At 49.2% G+C, this 21,350-nt stretch overlaps 2 protein-coding genes across 4 annotated transcripts in view; both read left to right on the top strand.

Moving 5' to 3' along the window:
- Window positions 1-14,658, top strand: part of FAM219A (family with sequence similarity 219 member A) — a 110,082-nt gene extending 95,424 nt beyond the window's left edge. For 2 of the 3 annotated variants that reach the window (XM_075739588.1, XM_075739590.1), the window contains exons 4-6: window positions 3,857-3,937; window positions 4,284-4,338; window positions 5,524-9,561. In XM_075739588.1, coding sequence (XP_075595703.1) covers window positions 3,857-3,937; window positions 4,284-4,338; window positions 5,524-5,682 — 295 coding nt within the window. In that variant the 3' untranslated portion in view covers window positions 5,683-9,561. Of the gene's footprint in view, window positions 1-3,856; window positions 3,938-4,283; window positions 4,339-5,523 lie in introns of all 3 variants that reach the window. The other variant, XM_075739589.1, reaches the window with a different exon arrangement.
- Window positions 14,659-16,311: 1,653 nt separating this feature from the next.
- Window positions 16,312-20,536, top strand: SPMIP6 (sperm microtubule inner protein 6). Its single transcript, XM_075740869.1, has 7 exons — window positions 16,312-16,547; window positions 17,715-17,853; window positions 18,361-18,470; window positions 18,607-18,682; window positions 18,776-18,989; window positions 19,118-19,207; window positions 20,440-20,536. Exons 1-7 carry the CDS (start codon window positions 16,410-16,412, stop codon window positions 20,534-20,536), a joined length of 864 nt encoding a protein of 287 aa, XP_075596984.1. The 5' UTR covers window positions 16,312-16,409.
- The last annotated feature ends 814 nt before the right edge of the window (window positions 20,537-21,350 follow it).

Here is a 21,350-nt window from a genome sequence, read left to right on the forward strand (position 1 = left end):
CTCCAGGAAAAGTACAATGCTGTTTCATGTAATGCAGACTGGTTTAGAGCTTAGTTCTGCCTTGGCTGCTTTTATTGCAGTAGTTCCCTTGCTCCTTTTTGATGATCGCCTCTTTGCCTTACTGATTGACTTAACAAAGGCTTGTAAATAATCCATCTCTGTGTGCTTTGCTATACACCTCCTCTGCATTTTGAACAGCATGGTCATACTTTGCTGGAGCTGCTTTGGCACATCTCTGTATGACAGTATCAGACAGTGCTATAAACCACCATAAACAAAGTCATTTCTACCTGAATACTTTCTTTTAGAGTATTTCTATTTTTGCCATGCAAGCTTCAGTGCACCAGTGTATTACTTACTGGCATTCAGGAGGCAGGAACTGCCCTGAGCCCATGGGATTGCACACTCTGCATGCTACTAGAAAGGTGACAGTTTTTAGTGGAGGACCTCACTTAAAATGACAGAAGAATCTGCATGAATGCTGGGTATTTACTGATGAATGAGAAATTGCATGGATTGCCATATATTAAGGAGAACATGAGCTGCAGGTCAAAGAGTCTCTGTATGCAACATCTGACAGATGAGGTTCCTTGTTCACATTAATTCCCCAAACTCAAAATAGTAGTCATAAATCATGCCAGGACTTTGTCGAGTTATATTTGTAAGCCCCTGCGATGTTGGTGGAATACGCTGCATTGCTCCCTGCTCTGTATTTGGTTGTTGAGACCATGTAAAGGAGTCAGGCCCTTCATGGCAGCAAGAAATTCAGCAAATGCTCTCAGTTCGGTTTTCCACACCCACTGTTCCTCCTTTGTCTTCCAAATACAAGCTGGAAAGACTTGGTTTCTTTCACAATAGGCTGCATGCTGGCTTCCCGAGAGGAATGGTAGCAGATTTACTGCTTGAGAGATTTAGAAACACTGAATTAGCAGAGGAAGATGGTACGAAAGAGAAAAATGGATAAGTACAGATGCCTACCTGTAAAATTAGTGACTTCTGCTTGGAGAGGTTGTTGCTTCCGAGCTGCCAATGGAAAGTAGAGTGATTTGAGTGGGGAAGAGCAGAGCAGTGACACCTATCGACAAAAGCTTTCAAGCAGCCAGCTCAGTTTTTTTCCATTCGTGGACATCTGAGCACTGTTCAGAGGACATGTGGACCCTTCCAAAGCCCAGCATAGCCTGCTGGCAGTAGACTTGCTTTTCTTAGTTACTTTTCACACAGCTTTTAGAGGCACCCCTTGGGATCTGCAGAACAGAGGTTTGCAGCCATTGCTTTAGTAGCGGATGTAGCCAAGCTCCATTGTTCCCATATGGCTGGGAGGTGTCTGGCACAGGGTCTCACTGGCCCAAGTCCCTTCATCCTCTAGGGCCCTTGGCTTTCTGGGAACCACGCTGCCCCATGAGTGCACCCCTAGTAATACCTCAGAATGGTTCTGTCTGTCTTGCCACAGACAGGGCAACCCCAGGAAGGCAGAAAGGCCACAGGCTTGTTCAAGCAGCTTCTTTTCACAGTATAACAGTTGCAGTATAATGGGCGATACTCCAGTGGGATACACTGCAAAACGTCCAGGTTATGGTTTAAGTCTGAACTATTGGCTTCCTCTGGTCTTTGCTGGAGGAGAATAAGCTAAAGCCATTTCCCCCTTTTTAACAGTTCTGCTGTCTCATCAAATATGTTTTCCTTTGTTTAGGCAAACCACATTACCTCTTATAGTCTCTATTCCACTTCCTCTTCCTTCCCCAAGGTTTCTGTTATTCTGTATTACCTATATAAATTTATGGCCTCCAGCCTCTGGATCCCTGCACCATTTGGTCTTCTCCTGGGGCAGGAGCACAGCCTGCTTTAGAGGTGAAAGAGTCTGGATCATAACACATTCAGTCTCCCTGGGAGCAAATAGAATATGAACAAGGTTGGGGGGATGCTGGCACACTTGCTACAAGCACAGGCAGAGCCCACAACACCATCCGCATGGTTTGGGCACAACCAGATATGGCAGTCCACTCTGAGGATAACCTGAACTTGGATTTGTATCATAACATAGGTCAAGTGAGCAAAAACACCAAGACAAGAAGTTCATATTTGAGACAGCTGTGGATGAAAGCAGCTACAGCTGCTACCTGGCTTTGTTCTAAGGACAGTGGGAAGCGAAAATAAAGACAATCAGGATGCGAGGGAACGACTTAGATCAGGGGCAGAGACATTATCACTGATTTTGTCTGTTGCAGAAAAAATTGAAGTTCTGTGTTATTAAGAAAAAAGACATTTCTCAAGAAAAAGATACAGTGGTTTTGGTTTTTTTAATCAAGTAAATAGCACCACAAAGGCTTCTTCTCCTAGATCCCCTGATAGTGCTTTGTTCACTCATAATATAGTAACAACCATCAGTGAGTATATATGGAGCAGTGCCTTGAAAACTGGAGAGCGAGAGTGGAAGTCAGTACTTTTGATACCTGTATGGACAAGCTGCTGCTGCCAGATCACGGTATAGCTCCAGACATCTTTGCTTCTTGACTTCCTTCCTTCATGCTTCAGAAGCAGAAGGACCATCCCAGTGCTATGAAAAAGGGACACTGAATTTTGCAAGTGGATCCCATTTTCTCCAGTCCCCTGGTGCAGCACGTTGGAAATTCTGCATCAGTTTTGAAATCAATTTCTTTAATCTTGTATTTCAATGAACTCAGTAAGAAAATACAACTATTTGTGAACCTATGTATCTGCTTTGTGATAACATGTGATATATTTTATTCTCCCTGAGCCTGTGCATCTTCAGTGCCTGGCATGCCTTTGTATTGCCATAATTGTAATGGCTTCCTTAAATTTTCTGAGCAGAAGCGGAAAAACATTTCAGGTAGTTAGACAGCAGTTGGAGCATGGATGAGATGGTTTATCATCTGTAGATTTATATTTCCCAAACTCTTAGTGAAACATCATTGTGCATCACTCTATTGCTCAAGATCAGTTCTTCATTTGGGAGAAAACCTGAGTTAACCCACCGTACGAGGAGATTTTCATCACTTTTACACTTCCCACCTGCTGAACATAAAATTGTATTCCATTTGCTTGGTTTGGTTGATCTTATTGTTAAATATGAGCCAAAGTCTCTGTGCAATTTTGTGGATGAAAGAACTCTCTTATGAACTAGATACCATTGTATTAATGCATTTTCCTTATCCAAGAAGCTCTGAAGCCTGTATTCCATTTCACAAACTCTCTCAGGCAATTAAAGGTGCAAAGTCATCTTCAGCCTTTGTAACACTTCTGATAAAGTGAAAGTCATTATAAAATAATGGGATTTAAAAAGTGCTAGGCTGGCTGGCCTCTTACACTGCCCCCACCAGCTCATATTTCTCATATTACTAAATTTAGGACTGAGACCTCAGAAGTGTTGTGTTGGGCAGGGCTGGATAGGGACGCAGGCCTGGTTTCCAATAGTAGAATAGTAGGAACGCGATAAGCCTCTGCCTTCCCCTAGCCTCGTTCTCCTGTTTACTTATTGCTAGTGTCATGTATTCATTGCTAAAAATAAAAGCAACGCAAAAATGAGCAATCTGATTTGACAAGCAGTACTAGCCAAACAGGTTCACCAGAATGAAACACAGTGTGTCCCAATATTTTTTTCTTCCAGGGAGGAGTGTGTTCCCTCACTATGTCCAGCATTCATCCCTGTGAAACTGCTCTAAGCTACCCAGAGACACAGCTCGTGTCCTCTGAATTGCATGCATTTAAATGTCTTCAGTGATAAGAGAGAGCATGCAACAAAGCGAAATGGGAAAAGCCTATTGTATAGCTTTGCCCTAGATTATGCGTGGTACTGAGCTTTATTGTGTGGTTAACGGGCAACATTTAATTGTTTCAGGCTCGTCGTTCCCAATAAGGGCTATTCGTCATTAGACCAGAGTCCAGATGAAAAGCCACTGGTAGCCCTGGATACAGACAGGTATGCAAAGTGTTAATACGATGATGTACATTACGGTGCAAGTGAGTTTTCATGCCAGAGTGCAGCACTGAAGATAACTCCTGCTGAAACTGCTCTTGCTGGCCTCTTGCACTCTTCCTTGCTGTGCCGTTTGGCATGTGCCGTAACTGGTCTGTGCATGTAAACAAGTAGGAAGAGACTTGAGTAAAAAGCGCTGTGATGGAAAAATCTGAGCGTCACATATGAAAATTGCGCTCCATGCTCCCTTGGTGTAACTCCTCTATGCCTCAAGGACAGCTTCACGGCACAAGAAAGGGCTAACCAGGGAATACAGGTGTCTCTAACTGTTTCTTTCTTTGCCCTGCAGTGATGATGACTTTGACATGTCCAGATATTCCTCCTCCGGATACTCATCAGCTGAGGTGAGTTATACTCTCTCCTGCCATCCTTGCTGTGAATGCTAATAGTAGAGCAGCCAGAAGCATCTTAGAGTGGCCTCGTAATGCCAGAAATGGCTACGCAAAGAATTTACCAATGGAGTGGACTCAGTCTGGAAGGTGCCATGGCAGAAACTATGTCATGTTTCTTTCTTCCCTGGTGATCCAGTTGGCTCCATCCCCACACTGCCGTGGCACAGAGATCTGCCTGTCGGCTGTTTTCACAGCTACCTTTGGCTTCACTCAAGCTTTTCCCTGTTCTGGTTATTCCTGCAGTGTTGGCCCATGTGGTGCAAAAACATCAACAGCTCAGCAACTGTATGCTTGCCAAGGACACAAGTAAAGGATCTGAGGGTGTGCTGTGATTTCAAGTTCTTGGGCAGTCAGGGTCACTGAATGTGTGTTTACTTGGAGCAGGCAGAAATTCCAGGGAGGACTTGCAGATAGGAACTCTTGCCCTTTCAAAGAAAAAAGTCAGGAAGCTCAGGTTTGTTAATCCCTCTGCATTGTTTATGAATATATTCCCAAGTAATCTCCTGAAATAGTTGCTCAGCCTCTGGCTGCTGTTTCTGCAGGATCTGATTTTACATCCAGGGTGCTGAGCAGCCATTCTGCACTCAAGCTGCTGGGAACTCTTCCCCCTTGTATGCCTTCCATGGGCAAAATGCGTTTGAAACACAGAGAAATGGCCAAAAGCAGAGACCAGATCAAATGATCTGGGCCATCACTGGGCCCTCATGAAGTGTTGTTCACCCAGATCTGGTTAGACAGCACTTGAATCTGAGATTACAAAGAGCCAAGAGGCTAAAGCCTTTCAAATGCTACAGTGTGCTCCAGACTGAGAGGAGGGACTGCCCAGCTACCAGTTGGTTTACTAGCATTATTATTACATTACTTTAAATGAGGGCTTGTCTTCATGGAAGCATTATTCCAGAATAAAATAGTGTATCAACTTGCTACTCTGGAATATCTCTACTCTAGATGTTCCTGTTCTGGAAGAAGCTAAACCAGAAGGCAGCCCTCACCTGTGGCCAAAACCTGGGACTCTTTCATTGGTGGGGCAGCTGCTAATGATGGGGAATATATTCCAGAATAAGGGACTCCCTTCATCTTTCAACCATCAGAAGTAAGAAGTCTCAAGTGTTTGACTGTTTGTCTCTTTGTCTGTAGCAGATCAACCAAGACTTGAACATCCAGCTGCTAAAGGATGGGTACCGGTTAGATGAGATCCCAGATGACGAGGACCTCGACCTAATCCCCCCTAAATCGGTCAACCCTACCTGCATGTGTTGCCAAGCCACCTCCTCCACCGCCTGTCACATCCAGTAGTGAGGCCGGCAGGCTGTGATCAGTGCTTTCCACTATAACTGTAAAACTTAACAGCCATTGCTTCCTCCTATGGTAGGACGTGCACCTCTTTGTGTTCATGGAGCCAGGAGAAACCAAAAAATTCATTTTATGATTGCTTGATAAGTTATTTTAAACTACGGTTAAATGAAAAAGAAGTTGCTCAAAGTGGCAGGCAGTGCCTAGCAGAGCTGACTGGTCTGGAGAGCAAATGCAGAGGGGTCCAGAGATACCTCCTTGGTTTGTGTAGGCACTGAGGATGTTTTGTAAGATGTCTGCTCCAGAATCGGAAGGGTCAGATGGGGCTAGCTGCAGGTAATCCTACCCACTGAAACCAATCCATCTGCAAGATCAGAGGTGAGTCTGAGGTGTCAGGAGGTTTTGCGAGTGAGAGGAGGTCAGTTCTTAATTCACTCACCAAACCTGTTTCATTTGCGTAACCAAAATGATGCTGTAACTGGAGCACAGGAGTGGGAACGGAGCAGGGCATCCTTTCATATGGCAAGGCTAGCCAGGACTCGCATGACACAATTCATTCACTTGGGAAGATGACAGACAGGTGGCATTTCACTGTGAGTCAGTACTAGCTAGAGCTGTTGTGTCCCATATCCAATGCAACCTACGCTTAGCTCCACATGAAATTACCACCAAACACATCAGATTTGATCTGCAATCCATCCATGCTCTTCAGGGATTCAGTCCTTGACCGAGAATACCATACTCCTGAGTTCAGTCCAGTCACATATATTCTCTTCAGCTTATACTTAATTCCCATGAGACTCATCTGCTTCCAAAAATCTTAAACTTTGTTCAACTAAGAAAAAATGAGTCCTGCACGAGACAGGACTAGAGCTGTACAATCTGAAGGTCAGTGTCAGAAGAGCTAGTTGAAGAAAGCACATTTTTACAGTGCTTGACTGTCGATATTCTCTTGACGCTGCGTCTCTTGGTGCCTGTGGGAGAGATTTGTTATCACTGAAGGCATCTGTGTGGTGGTGTCAGACTTTAGGGGAGTTTTCAGCAACAGCTCAAAAAAAAACCATGAGAGGAAACTACTGTTTATCCCATCTCTGCCTGCTTGTGAACCAGGCTTGGTCTGTTAGAGCTGTACCACATCAGGAGCAATTGTGTTTATTTCGTGCTGCAATAGTCAGGAAACCTGGTGTTACATTAGGTTGCTGGACTGAATTGCCAGTTCACCAGCAGATTGTTTTGAATGTAAAATCATTTCTGGAATTAAGATATGTGCATCCTCTCCCTGGCTGGTCTTACACTGCTGTCTTCAGCATATGTGGTGCTCAGGTGAGGGATGGGCTGGCATTTTTCTCAGTGTTGTAATCTTTTGCCACAGGCACGACTGCGTGTTTTCCTGCCCCACCAGGAGGAAGGACCGTCTGCCTTGGGTCATCACTTGCTTCACAGCCTGGGGAAGGGAAGAAGGCAGGGCAATTCTGAGCTTCCCATCAGAGTTACAAGGCAGAGCCTGGTTCCACCCACCTGAAATCTAGAGGAAGTGAGCCGAGTCTTTAAGAAGTCCTCTTCATGATTAGGAGGAGATTTATTTAACATCCTGGGGTTTCAGTCTGTGCAGTGCGAAGCATGATACCATCCACAGTGTGAGCAAAAGAGCAGGCACACAAGATTCCTGGGCTTTATTATTCACTAGCAGGTATGGGCAACTGTTAAAGCCCCCCCCACCCCCAAAACCAGTGTGCTGCCATGCTGGCTCCAGGCCATAGAAAGAGGACTGAGTGGTGATGCTGACTGAGCATACTTGCCTCTTTGTGCAGAAGTGCTGGTTAACTTGCCAGGTCCTCTAGGAAGAGTGTTCCTCAAGTGAATTCCTCTCCCTTTCTCACAACCTGGTTATGCTGAGGGGGAATATTTCCAGAATGTTTCTAAAGAAGCACAAAGCATCAGGTCTCCAATTCTTTGCTTCTTCCTTCATGTGTCTGCCTTCCTCTCCAGTGCTAACCCAGGTTGAGGTTAGCAATTTGTCTGGAGGTGGGGGAAGAGCTCTAGCAACACTGTGTAGAGAGAAAACATAAAAGGGAAAAACATTTCTTAAGGAGTCTTTTTTTTTGTTAATGGGGAATGTCGTCAAAGCCTACCAGAAACACCATGGTCAAACCAAATCCTATAGGACATAACCGAGTCTCTTTAAATCTTCACTCTTCTAAAGAGGAACTTTGCAGTTCGGCATTGGTACCATGCAGAGTCTTCATCACATTTATCCTCCTGGGTCAGTCTCTGTGCCTTCCAGCTGGGCTGCACACACTCAGCCTTTCCCAGAGCCCTTGCTCAGGAGCTTGGAGCATTTCAGTGTGCCTGCTGGAGCAACAAGCCATCTGTTTACATGGGTCAGCCATGGAGGACTGCAAGCCCCACAGGTCTCCATCACGCTGCCATCATGTTCAGTCTAAGACAGAATGAGGCTTGCTGACACTGTATCTCCCAGGGTGAATGCCTCCCCTCTGAAGGACAGACCTTCCCTGATACCCATTGCCCCATGGCACCACAACCAAGTCCTTTTATTGCTCCTATTGCCATTTTTTGCCTGCCATGTGCCCTGAGGCATTCCTCAACGCTGCAGCCCTGCAACTGCCCTCAGCCCTTTGCATTGTGTGGTGTGCATCTGCTTCTAGCACAACCCTTGAGGGAGGGAGGGAGGTGAATTTCCATGTTACACCCAGTGCTTCCTCCAAAAATCAGATTGAAGCACAAGCCAAGTGTTTTTTCCTGTGCACAGAAGGAGTTGGTTGCACAAATAGCTGGTTTGGCATGACAGTACAGGACCATAAAATGGCAATTTTTTGGCTTCTCCTCTCTATGCTTTGTGTTCATATATTTTATTAGGGGATTAAAGTAGAAAGGGTGGGGAAAAGCAGTTACCTGTGTAGGGTCATTATCAGGAAGGCTGAATGGATTAAGGTGTTGCACATGTGGCTATTATAGAAAATTAAACACTAACCCTTCTGAACCGCAGCCCCTTAAGCCAGTTATGACCATGCCGCATGTTTGTTGGCTCGTTACGGAATATGGTAGACAGCCTGTCAGTATGTATTAACCACAGATTGGGCTGCCTCCCCCTCTGTGGTCTCACGTTCAGACCTTTGCTTCAGCCAGAAGGTTTTTCTTGTGCCTTCGTTGGATGTTATGCTGTGGTGACTTCCTGGGAAGGTGTATAGACACATGCCTATTCTGGCACTGCTCTCCTTAGATCAGTCCCTGACGCCATGGCCTGGAGAAGGCAAAAGCAAAGAGCACAGACTGGACTCTCTGTCGCAGCATTATGAAGCCCTAAAACCTGCAGAGCTGCTGAGCACCCTCCTAAAAGCAGACTGCATGCAGGAAAACAAATCATTCCTAGTTCCAGTCTTTGCACCAACCCAGATTGTCTTCTCAGGCCCCGTTTTCAGCCCAAAGTTATACAAAATACCAAGGGGAGGAGCACAATGGAGTATGAAAGGCTGCATCACTGTCCATTTAAATTACCTTGCAAACAGAATTTAAAGATATTGATGCAGATTTAAAGATATTGGTGCCTCCACAAAGGAATTTGCATTTGATGCCTCCTAAAGCCAGGCTGGTTTATTGTTGGGATTTTATGTAATTTCAGTCATGAAATTACCAGAGTTTAAGCAAGTCCTTTCCTTTTATCAAATGTTAATTTTGCCCTTTAATGTGAGCTGGCTTTGAACTCCAGGGTCTGCACTCAACTGTGTCTCTCTGATCTGCAAACTTTACATTTCCAGATGTCTGTGTGAGGAGGAACATCCTCCTAGTGTTAAGGAAGATCTCTAGATAGCATGGTCTAGTCTGCTCTTCTGGTGGTTGTAAATAAACTTTGGGTGAAAGGAAGCTGATGTCCAGGCGACCATCCTGTAGGCTCATTTGATGTTTTATCAGACATACCTTGAAGTCAACCCTTGGAAGAGCCACTGGATTATATCTGAGTTTGCTGCATGTCTACCCCCAACGTGTACACTTGGCCATTGGGTCTGCTATGCTGTTCTGGCTGTCTTGCCTGCAGATGCCTTGCAACTGCAAAAGCAGGCAACCAAGCCTGCTGCATGGACTTTGAAAAGGACTTTAGGATGCTCCCCCATGGACAGGGTGGACTCAGCTGCTTCTGGTTTGTCTCTCCGGCTCCTTTCCCAAAAGGAGGCACCTGCTCTGCTCAGCTGTGTGCTGGCTGACACAGTGGTCTGCGATCCTGAGCAGAATCCTTTCCTCTCCACTCAGCGTCTGTCCTCGGGCTGGCCTGCAGGCTGTACAACGTCATGCAGGAGGCTTGAAAAGTACTGCGCCCTGTATGTGACTCAACAGAAAGACGAAGATGCTTTTGAAGAAAGGAAGGACCCAGCTGGGCACCAGATGGAACGACAGGAAAAGGAAAACAGGCAGTAACTAGAAAGGTTGCCAAGTGCTGTCTTGGCCTAGGGCAGATCTCAGTTGTCTGAATTAATCTATCTCAGTGCAGTGCTGATACCAGCAGGGAGCAAAGCTCGCTTTCAAATGCACACAACAGAAACACCGTGTCCCCAAGCTGGCACCACAGCCAAATACTACTGTGGAGAGTCTGCTGGACTGTTAGAGCACAGAAATGAGATCTGGGGTCTCTTGCTGGTGTTGGCGTGTGGTACGCGTTTGCTGTAACCTCAGGCAAGTCACATCCATGATGTCCATTCCCTTCTGCAGCCCCAGAGAAACCTGCCTTCCCAAGATGCTGCCAGTACCCTGCATGGATGTTGCCAAGTGTGTGAATGCACCATTGACAGAATAGCTCTGCAAGCAAGATGCAAAAAGCATGCTATAGAAATTTTATGCGTATTTTCAAAGTACTACTCTGCTTTCCCTCTGTTTCCCAGCTTCTGATGGTGTTTGCATGTGCCAGAAGGCTGCAGGGCGGAGGTTAGTAGAGAGATTAAACAGCTTTGGGGGAAGATGTTTGGCAAGAATGTGTTTCCCTGTTATTTGGCAGCTGGCTCTCACACAACTGGCTTCTCAATCTGCATGCTGCCACAGGGAACATGTAAGATGATCTGGTAGCCCAACAGCACCATCCCATGCTAGTAGAATTAAGGAATTTAGGAGTGCAACTGGGATAGCAAGTGCTGAGGGGAGGGAAGAAAGCATTGAAGGGCTAATTTGGGATATTCCCATGGCAGTTTCATGCTCTTACTTTTAGCATCTGTGTAATCATCTGAATGTATAAACTGGCAGTTTTGCCTGGTGGCTTCCTTTACTTTTCCATTCTTCCTTCAAGCTACATAGTGTATGGCCACTCTTACCTATAATGAAGTGGGCTTTGTCGCCTGGCTGCTGCTTGACTTGGCAAGCACAGGCTGCATGTTCAAAAGAAACATCTGCATGGATGGGAAGTGCCACGGGGCAACCTGAGTTTAGGTTGAGCCTAAGGGGAAGGCATTGGAAGGTCTTCATTCTAAGGTGCTTTTCACCTATAGGAGAACATGGCATCCTTGTAACTTCCTTTCAAGCTTTCCTGTGAGAGGGATTGCTCCAAATCTTGAACCGCATCTCATCAGACAAACTCACCTCTATTACAGAGCCACACAAGCCCTGGAGCAGAAGGGCCTGCAGTTTAGCACAGAGGAAGAGGTTGTGACCTGGGATTACCTACAGAGATAATTGCAAATTTCTTACAGGGACTGGCATCCATATTTTAACCCCCTGTATTATGCAGCTGAGCTGCTGCATTGCTTCCAAAAAATACAACTACCTTTCTTTGCCCCCCTTGACACTGATGGCAATCCCAGGATCACAGCAGCTAAATGCTGCCTGGCTAAGAACTGCTTTGACAGCTTGCTGGGGAGGCAAAGGCTGGATACTAATTGAGATTACATGGAGCAGAGCACCATGACCCATGCAGCAAGCCATGTCACAGAGCAGCACACACACTGGCAGGACAGGTTGAAGCTCTCACTGGTGTCTGTGGAGAGCAGCTCTTCCCATTGTTTCCCATCCATTAGCCACTGGTGGTGGCTCTGAGCCATTCTCTTTCTCTAAAAAGCTGCTCCAGCAAAAGATAGATTTGTTCCTGGAAGGAGCCTGCCTCTCTAGTTGTGCCTGGTCTGTGGAGTGATTTCCATAGTAACAAATGGTGGAATTGCATCAGGGAGTGGAAGCTACAAAAGAAGCCTCATTAAAATCTAACTGTCTCAGAGGTGTCACTGGAAACCAGCACAGTAGGCATCAGAGAAGAAGAAGGCCACTGAAAGGCTGTGCTGAGAGAAGTTCCATTAACTGCTGAGATGATCATCCTCCCGGAGCAGCATTTCTGCCCTAGTTCCCCATCCACCTGTCCCAGGTGAGCTCACCAGGAAGCACTGCTGTCCACCCAGGCTGCCTTCTTGCTCCTGCACCTCAAAAAAGCTGTGACTCCATTTGTTACCCACCTTCCTTGAGCCTGCATGATTTGGGAGATGCAAAGTTTGTTGGAAGATGTAATACAGATACATGGAGAGAGCTGGAAAACTTGGACAAGGTCTCTTCACAACAGCCCTGCTAGTTTTTATCACCTTCATCTCCATCCCCAGCTCACAGATTTCTTTGCTCAGTTTCTTTGCACAGAAAAGCTGCAGTAGCAGCTGTATTCAGCTTGTGGCTGCCTCTGTCCTGAGACAAACCCAAAGCAGATGTCAGACCAGCAGAAGATCCAACAAACATGATGGTGTGTGATCCAGAGAGCAGGCTCAGATTTCTCTTCACCTGCCTGAAGGCTGTTGGGCTGAGAGTTCACCGGGCTAGTGTAAAACCTTCATCCAGCAAGCCGCCTTCACTCTCCCAGTCTTAATACTGCAGGAGGTCTGCAATCATCCCACTCATGCACCAGGTCCCAGCTCTGCCAACTCATGTGCTCCTGGTACTGGAGACCTGCAGCAGAGGCACGGGTGGGATGCCTGTCGGCTGTGCTCTTGCTGCACTGGGGCAGGGCGCTGTAAGACACGCTGGTAGGGCTGTAGTTCTGCAGGGAGAAAGACTCTTGCAGAGGATGAAGTCTTTGTAGGGGATAAAGTTCAGAAAGGTGGGTTCCCCCCCATCCTTTTTGCACATTTTTAACCATTTTTACTCCTTCCAAAGAGGTTCTTGAACCTTCTGTTTAATAAAGGAAATGAGCCACCATTAAATAGCTTTCTGAAGGGTCTGAAAGCAGGCGCTACTTGCATGCAGAGCTGGTCTGTGCCTACCAGGCAACTTCCAGACCTCACTGTACATCCTGTAGCTGAGTCACCCCGCGCGCTGTGCAAGGACTGGGGTGGAAGAGTCAGCTCTGGCCATCATACCAAACAGCCATGGCTTCCCAAACGGAAGAAGAAGCAGACCAAGAAGTGGGGGAAGTAGCAGTGACAGTAGAAGGATAGCTAGATGTCACAGGTAATCTTTGGTATCCGTGTCCCGTGGTTAGTCCTAGAATTGCAAGCCTTGTTATATTGCACACGTCCTCCTTCCACTCCTCTTTTCTCAAAGCAGCCATTGCCTTTCCTGCCCCCCACCCCATGCACTAGTGATGAGCATCAGAGGCAGTTGCACCAAAGTGACGCTCAGCCCAGTTCTGCATCCCCCTCTCCCACCCAAACCCAGGGCAGCCCAGACAGTTGTTGGCCATCACAAGTCTAGTAACTCGGCTTGGGTTTCTTTCCTCGTGTACCATAGCTTCCTCAGCACACACTCTAGCAGGACAGTACAGGGGGCTCTCACCGTGTCCCAAGAAGCTTCTTTGCCCCCTGGCAGCACCTTGCAGACATGCACCTTACTGGGAATGTACTGGGTCGATGCTGGTGAAATCTGGCGCTGCTGATTTTGCGTAGGTGGCAGCTGATGGGGATCCACCGGGGGAAGCTGGCAGAAAGTGGCTACTGTCCCTTTTCTTTTCATTTTTGAGGGAGAGGGGGATTTTTTTGGCATTATGATTATTGTCCACCTTCCAGTGGCCAAGTTCTGGGCTGCATTAATAATTGGGGTTAATTGGCTGTCCGGGCAGGTATGGAGCTTTGCACCAACCTAAGTAGCAAATGTCATGGCTTGATCCAGAGCCTGGGTACAGTCTGGGTTTCTCCCATGCTGGCAAAGTGCTTTCAGCAGGCTCCAGATAGACATTTCTGGCAGACAGGGAAACAGCACTCCTCCAAGTCTGGAATAAATAGCACTTCCATTTTGTGTCCTCAGCTTGGAAAAAACTCAACCAAGCAAGTATTTCCCAGGTCTCCTTTCCCCGTGCAGTACTTGCACCCAGGGCGAGGCGGGGTGGGGGGTGGGGGGGGGAAGCATTTCAGGATCACCAAAAGCGCAAAGTCCTTTTTGGGTGGATTTAATGGAATTATCTTTCAGGAGGAGAGACCTCCCGACCTTTGCATTAATCTCAAGAGCAGGAGATGAGTTTCCAGCTGTCCTCGCATATAGTGAAACATAGCTAAAACAGCCAAATGCAAAGTAGAGTTAAATGTAGGATTTGACCTGAATAACCTTTTAATTAGGACAATAGGTTTGTTGTAGCTTGACCTTAGTCCATGTTAGGAACCTGCTAATCATTTGACATGCAGAGTGTATTAATGCTGCACTTAACTTGGCCATTGGTTTTACTGTCTGGTTTTGGGAGTTTTTTCACTCCCAAAGCATCAATCTGCATCTTGTATAGGTTTTCTTTTCTTTCTTTTTTTTTTCCCCATTTAGAACATGTAGCACACTGTTGTACTTCTGTTCCTGTCTGCGTAGAGTATTGCCTTAAACAGATCAGTTGTGTTGTGGTTAGTTTTGGGTTTTCTTCTACCTACCATCAGTTTTATTCATTAATTTATTTTAAAATGTGGGGTTTTTTTGAAAAACATAAAACATGTATAATATTTTTTTTAACATTTCCATTGCAGTATTTATCATTGTTACTGGTTGTGTGTAGTGTAACAGAATTAATGATATTAAAAAGCATACATATGAAAACCAGCCTGCCAGCCTTTCTCATTGGTGCAAACCAGAGTGAGAGGGTATGCACTGCACCATCTCCTCTGAGACCCCATCAACTGCGGATGCTGAAATCAGCCAATACCAGCCTGTTTGAGACCAGTGCAAGCGGCTGGCATGGAGCTGTGCTGTATGGCACAGGTAATCCCGCTGGGGCTGGCTAGTCCCCAGCCAGCATTTGGGAAATACTTCTCCCCAAGGCAGCAGGAAGCCCCTGCATCTGGGCTTCTGACAGAAGCAGAAAGAAGTGCTGTATCTGTATGACACCGGTGGGTGAAATAGCCTTTTCTCCAGCCTTGCAGCTGTCTCTGCCCCTTGAAGCTGTTGGCACTGGTTTTAGAATCCAACACTAGCAGCTGGAAACCCCAGGGCCCACTGGGGACAGGGGACAGCTGTGGCACAGAGTGGGGGCTACTGGCTCACTCTGGCAGGCAGCCTGGTGCAGGATGAATCCCCTTGAACTGAGAGGCTTGGACTCCACCTCTCTGCAGTGCAGGACTCCCCATATCTGCACCGTAAGATGCTCTGAGGCCACTGGGTGTGAAGGGATGGGGGCTAGGCATTGCTGACACCCTCATGTCCACCCTTCCCTCGCAGCCTCCCAGTGGTTCCCAGGAGGGGACAGGGCTGCTGGAGAGCCTAAGCCTAGCTCAACAGAGACCAGCAGGGTGTGAAAATCAATGGCAGCTTGTTTCCTTCATTTCGTCTCTAACAGCGTATTAATGGAGGCATTCGGGTGCACCAGGCTGCCCAGGCCCACCGTCCCTCACAGCAGAGTGCAGTACTCGGCAGCCTTTCAGGGGTATGGGCTGGCATCCACCCTGCCAAGATGGACATTGGTTTTCCTTCACCAGTCATCCCCAGAAACTGGCAGCAAAGGAGCTGGAGCCAGGAGCAGAGCAGGGCTCTGAGTTGGCACTGTGTGACGAGCGAGGCCACAGCGGGATTTTTGCAGGGGCAGTGATTTCTGCTCCACTCTCCAGCTCAGGGAAAAGCAAACCCAGTTCATGCAAGTCCCTCCCTGGCATAACCCAGCTGCCTCTCTGCACCAAGATGGATGAGGATCACTCACTCTGACTGCAGAGCCCATCACTCAGAACAGAAGAGCAAACAAGCCACACAAGATCACCTAAATTCAGCTTTTTAATTAAAAAAAAGGAGACAGAGCAGACAGTAATTGCCCTGATTACCCCAGCAGGCAGACAGCGGTGCCTGGTGCTGTGCCCCTGGCATCGTCTGCACTGGTGAGCTGTGTGCACACAGCTGGGTTGCAGCAGGATTTCCAAGGAAATATGGGAGAGAGGAGCTGGAAAAGCCACAAGCATAACTCCTGTACCTCCCAAAATAAAATTGCCTTTACTAGAACCAGATGAAACTGTTTCCTACCATTGTTACGGTAATTGTCCGCAGGAGGTGAGGAAGCCGGGAGCCAGGACAAAGCCAGGGGGGTGCGGCCTATGGAGGGATGCCGGCAGCAATTGCTATGCCCTAGGCTAGAACCAGAGATCTATGGGACTGACAGAAAGCCATTAAATCCCCCTGCCCCCACACTATGACATCACTGATAACATAAGCACCACCCTGGGGCTGGCAGAGCAGTGGCACAAGCCCCTTTAACTTTGCTGCGTGGGCTGCAAGCCCCCAGCCCCATGTAGTGCTGTTCATGCAGTGGGGCATCCCCGGGATCCTCTGCGACTCCCAACACTTCTGTCCCGGTGGGCTGCTGCACCATGTTGCTCTTCTCCAATAAACACAAGACCCCTGTCAGCACTTACACCGACTCGTACCGCCCGCCATGCTCTGTCAAAAAGACCTACCACGAGCAGGATCTACAGCCGCTCTGGAAAGAAAACAAGTTTGTGACCCAGGTAAATGCTGCAGGAGGAGGAAACCTCAGGGTTTCTACCCCTACCCAGCTGCGGATGGTCGGTGTTGGGCAGGAGGGTGGCATGGGAACTCAGGGGATGCCTCACTACATGTGTGTAATGGGGAGGGTCATGCTCCCTGGTTAGGAAAGCAGTTGACATCCCACAGGCTGTGCTCGCTGGCTTCTTGTCCCCTGGAGCTGCACCCCATAGTGGGTTTGGGCTCTCAGGGCTGGCAGTCACCAGCACGAGCTCACACATCAGCCCTGTCCATCAGTAGGTTTCAGAGTGCACAGGGGACAGGATCTGCTGAGGAAGGGGAAACTGAGGCAGTGCCAGGGCACAGCCCAGGGCTGCTATGTGACATGGTGGCAATAGTGGGGGGGCAGATCAGGTGGCTCTGAGAACTGCTTCAACACACAACCCCCAGGCACAGCTGGAGGGGGGCCTTCCATGCCAGGGGAGACCGTGCATGGTCGGGGGTGAGTTCTGAGCACCGAAAAACCCTTCCCAGCCCTGATCCTGGAGGTGGAGGAATCCCTGAGCCATGGCCTCACTGCAGGGAGTATCTGTGGAACATGCAGCCTTCCCCACGCGGGCTGACAAGTGCACAGGCTCCGATGAAGTGCACACTGCAAACTGGCTCATCTCTTGCAGCCATGTGCATTACAACGAGGGAGCCAGCAGAGGGCATGGAGAGGTGTGTCACCGCTCTGCAGGGACAGAAAGGGCTGATACAGCCAGGGCACCCATCTGCCTCACAAGACTCCAGCCCTCTTGGGCTTTGTAAGCTGTAGGACATTGGTTTGCTCCTATAACTCCCTTCTCAACCTCTGCTGGCCCCATACCTGGCCATCCCAGTGCACCTACCCCATCTCCCTCTCTGGAAGGTGCCCAGATGCCTATTGACACCCCGGATGCAGGAGGAGAGGAGCCAGTGACACCCAGCCACCCTCTGTCCCCTGGTTTTGGGCAAGTGAGAAGCTTTAGGGGGGAAATACAGTGCCAGTATGACCCTCATGCGAAGGGAGACTTGGTGCTCAGATCTCCAGCTGTGTCTCCAGCATCAGACCCTGCCCAGTAATCGGTTTCACCATGTGCCCCAACACCTGCAAAGACAGGTGCTGCAACGTGGCCTGGATGTCTCTCCCCGCTCTCCGCTGTCTGTAGGGATTAACGATGCCTCCAGCGCAAAATCCGACAAGCCAAGGTCAGCCCGAGCAGCTGATTAAGATGTCAATGCAGGAGTGCTACAGGAACACCATTGCTGCCTACTGGCCCGAGAAGTACTGGCTGTCCAGGTCCAAAGGTACTGCCGAGGTCCCAGCTGTCCCCCTGTGTCACACAGGACATGTCCCCATGGGGTTGGAGGGCTGAGGGTGCCAGCAGCAGCTCTGTTCATCCCCCTTTTTGCATCCTGTGTGCCCACCCCGTGCCAAAGGGACCCTCCCACAGCATCTGCGCTTGTGGCTTTGCTGCGGCCTCCCTGCCCCATCCCCGCACTGAGCCTGTCCCAGGGATGTCTGCAGGTTCCCAGGGTTCCCTCCTTTGGTGGCTGCTAAATACCCCCTGGTGTCTGAGGAACACCATTCTGCCACCCCATAACCACCAGAGACCACAAGTGACCAATGAGCTGAAACTGGTGGACTTCCATCAGAGATCCCTTAACAAGGACCTCAGGAGCAGCACCTCTGACGTGTCCCCTGGTCCTGTGGCATTGCATTTTGGGGAGAGGGGGAACAGTCAAGTCTCTTCAGCTGTCCCCCTGCAACCCCAGCACTACGGGACACCCTTGCCTATTGCTTTTGCATTGCAGAGAAGTACAACCCAGTTTTTGTCAATGAGAACAAATACATCTGGAGAACAAGTCCCTACAACAGCATAGCCTGGAATAGGCACTCGTCTTACCTCCCACTCCTGCACAAGGTAAAGCCCAGCCCCCCCAGCCCTCCCCCAAACTGGAGCCATCTCCGGTGCTGCCAGCACCTCAGGCTCTGCCAGCACCTCAGGCTCTGCAACGAAAACGTGGCAATCCTGCAAGGGCTGCCATCACTCCTTGCAGGAAACAAGGATGGAGACCTTCCTGCACAGCATACCTGGGCCATACATCCCAAAACCCACCTGCCTCAATGAATTTGGTAGCTGCCCTCACCCTGTCCCTGTGTTCCCTGTAGCTGTGCCTGTGCCATGCCAGCAGTCACCCTTATTCTCGCAATCCCTCCACTTTGCAGAGAGTGATATGGTCGCCAACATGTTGCACAGGCTGTCATGCCACTCCCCACCATCTCTGCAGCCTCTGTACACCATGACGGGGAGGGGGCCCTACCAGGGCTACTACAGCCCCTGCTCTGGGCGCCACTACTGCCTGCGAGGGATGGACTACTATGTTGATGGGGCCTCTGCCACCAGAAGGCATCTCTATGCGCTACAAGAGAGGGCTGTAAGGTTGGGATGGCTTTGGTTGGTGGGGATGGGATGGGTTGCCTTGGGTTGGAATGGGTTGGAGTGGAATGGATATGACTCCCCCTTGCCCTCGGTGCCACCGCTCACCCTGCCTCCTCTGTCTTTTACAGGAGTATCCCGTGCTGCAGTTACAGCCCCAGAGCAGTGTTCTGTACCTCTGCACATCGCCCCCAGCCATCCTCCCTGTGCAGGAGCCCTAGGTGCACACAGATTCAGGGTGGGGGGGAGCCCTCCAAGCCAGTTGTCCTGGGGGGAAAAGCCTATTATTTTTTTCTAATGCCAGCCAGCCACTAGCTCTCTTTTCATTAGGGTTTCAAACAAAATTGCTCAGAGGGTTTTTCTGGGGATGATGGTGCAGACTGCAGACCCCTTGGGATAGTGGGTCCTGTCACAGTGCCCATGCAGGCAGTGATGCAGCCGCTGCACATCCATCCTGCAGGCTAAGTGGACGTGACCAGGGAGGGCAGGACACCATTGTGGTGCTGGGCTGTGGAGCATGTTGTTGCTACCTATGGAGAAGCAGTTGCCAAATTTACTCTCAGGACAGGTGTTTCTATGCTTGGTCTCATCCAGTGGTGCTTTGGACTGTACACCACCTGAAATCTTGCTGGCACCTTAGCATCTCCCAGATTTTGGGGGCACATCAGTCTTTCTTGTGCTGCTCTTGTATTTTCTGTTGTCATTGTTTGCTCTTCTTATCCAAGAACCCATTCCCTGGTCATGCTGTTTGTTATATGGTAATCGGCCACGTCCTTCACCCGCTGCAGGTCCGCAGCACTGTTTAATCCCCACATGTTTACCTTCAGGATGTCTCCGTTGCCGAGGCAGCTTTTTTCAGCCCTGGGGAAGCAGCGGGGGGAGAAGCGAGGCTGTTCAACCAGCTTACCAGCTTAGTCATCACTCTGCTACTGCATCAAACCACCCACCGTCCTCCATAGGCCAAAATTAGGTGTCAGGCTTTGCAGAAAACGTGCAATTGGTTTTAAATTCCTGAGCCCAGAAACCAAAACCAAACATCAACAAGAACAAACAGGGAGTGCTGGGTTCCCCATAGGTGTTCCTATGCCTGAGACCTGGCGAGATGTTTTTCAAGGTCTTTTCCACTGGGAAACAGGGAGATTTTCCTGGACTGGCATGACACTGGGAATTAAGGCTTTAGGAAGATCACAGTGCAAGAGAGGGTGGGTGTTTGCAGGGTGGGAGACCTGCTGGAAGCAGCTCACTGAGATGGCAATGACAGGGAGCTTCAGCTCTTCTGCCTGGACTTCACTTTGGCCTCAGCACCCAAAGACACACAGCAAAGTGCATGGGGACAGCTGCATGTCCACTGCTCACTCCTAAGCAAAGCTGGCAGCCAGAAGCAGGTTTTCTGCTTTTCTTCCTCACCGGAGTTTTGTCCTTCCATGGCTGATAACTTTATCTGCTCTTCTAGGTGGGACACAAGCCACTTCGAGAAGACAGGAGGAGTCCACAGAGGCAGCTACAGCATCCACCCTGAATTTGTCTCAGAGGCTTATTCTGCACCGTAGCACTGGTGAAAAGCAAAAACGGGCTTTCATTAAAACTGGCTTGGGCAACTGTTCCCCTCAGACCCTTTCCTACAGGCTGGGGAAGTCCCTGGGGATGGGGGGGGAAACTTCCGTCACTGCTGGGCACTTTTAACAGCCGTCAGGGGCTGGTACCCTGTCACCACCCACAAGCTGGAGACCAAGAAAGCATGCAAGGAAAAGCTCTCAGTGCATAGTAATACAGCCAGAAATAGAAGCAGTCGTTGACACCCGTGTTTGTCAACTTCATGCTGGGCTGCTTAGGACATGCTTGCTTTTGCCAAGTTACCCAGGAAGACCTGCCATCCATCTGGGATGCCAAGCACACGCACGGGCTAAATAAGGAGGGGGGACTTGAAAGCAGTACATAATTAATGAAGGCATGAAATACCCTTTTCTGACTAAGGAGTGGGAACAAGGCGTCAGTGGGGAACACCACCCGGCGCCTGCCACATACACTGCAGATCATAAACCCACGGTGCTGTGGTTGCTGTGGGGAGGGATCCTCCAGCACAGAGCCACCTGAGGCTCCACGTCCCCGTGGGGCAGCACCGCTGCCGCGCCGTGCCCACCCCAAGCAGCACCCGAACTCCGCATGGGGCAGGGAAACCCCGATGTAAACCCCGTCTGCCAGCAGCTGGATCACCCGGACCACCCCAGCACAGCCCCACCAGTGCCAAAACCCAAGTGCCCCCCCCGGCACAGCCCCAGCGGCTCCGACATCCCCCGGTGAGCCTCAGCGGCTCCAATCCCCCGGGCGGCCGCGGCGGGGGCGGGCGGGGGCCGAACTACATCT

Source organism: Balearica regulorum, chromosome Z, assembly GCF_011004875.1.
Source record: "Balearica regulorum gibbericeps isolate bBalReg1 chromosome Z, bBalReg1.pri, whole genome shotgun sequence".
Taxonomy (NCBI): domain Eukaryota; kingdom Metazoa; phylum Chordata; class Aves; order Gruiformes; family Gruidae; genus Balearica; species Balearica regulorum.

Bases quoted from the DNA above. Each gene is read 5' to 3' on its own strand.
- SPMIP6 (XM_075740869.1), top strand. From the start codon at position 16,410: ATGTTGCTCTTCTCCAATAAACACAAGACCCCTGTCAGCACTTACACC. The intron at 18,471-18,606 runs GTAAAGCCCAGC...CACTCCTTGCAG, and splicing joins ACCTCCCACTCCTGCACAAG to GAAACAAGGATGGAGACCTT. The intron at 18,990-19,117 runs GTTGGGATGGCT...TGTCTTTTACAG, and splicing joins CTACAAGAGAGGGCTGTAAG to GAGTATCCCGTGCTGCAGTT.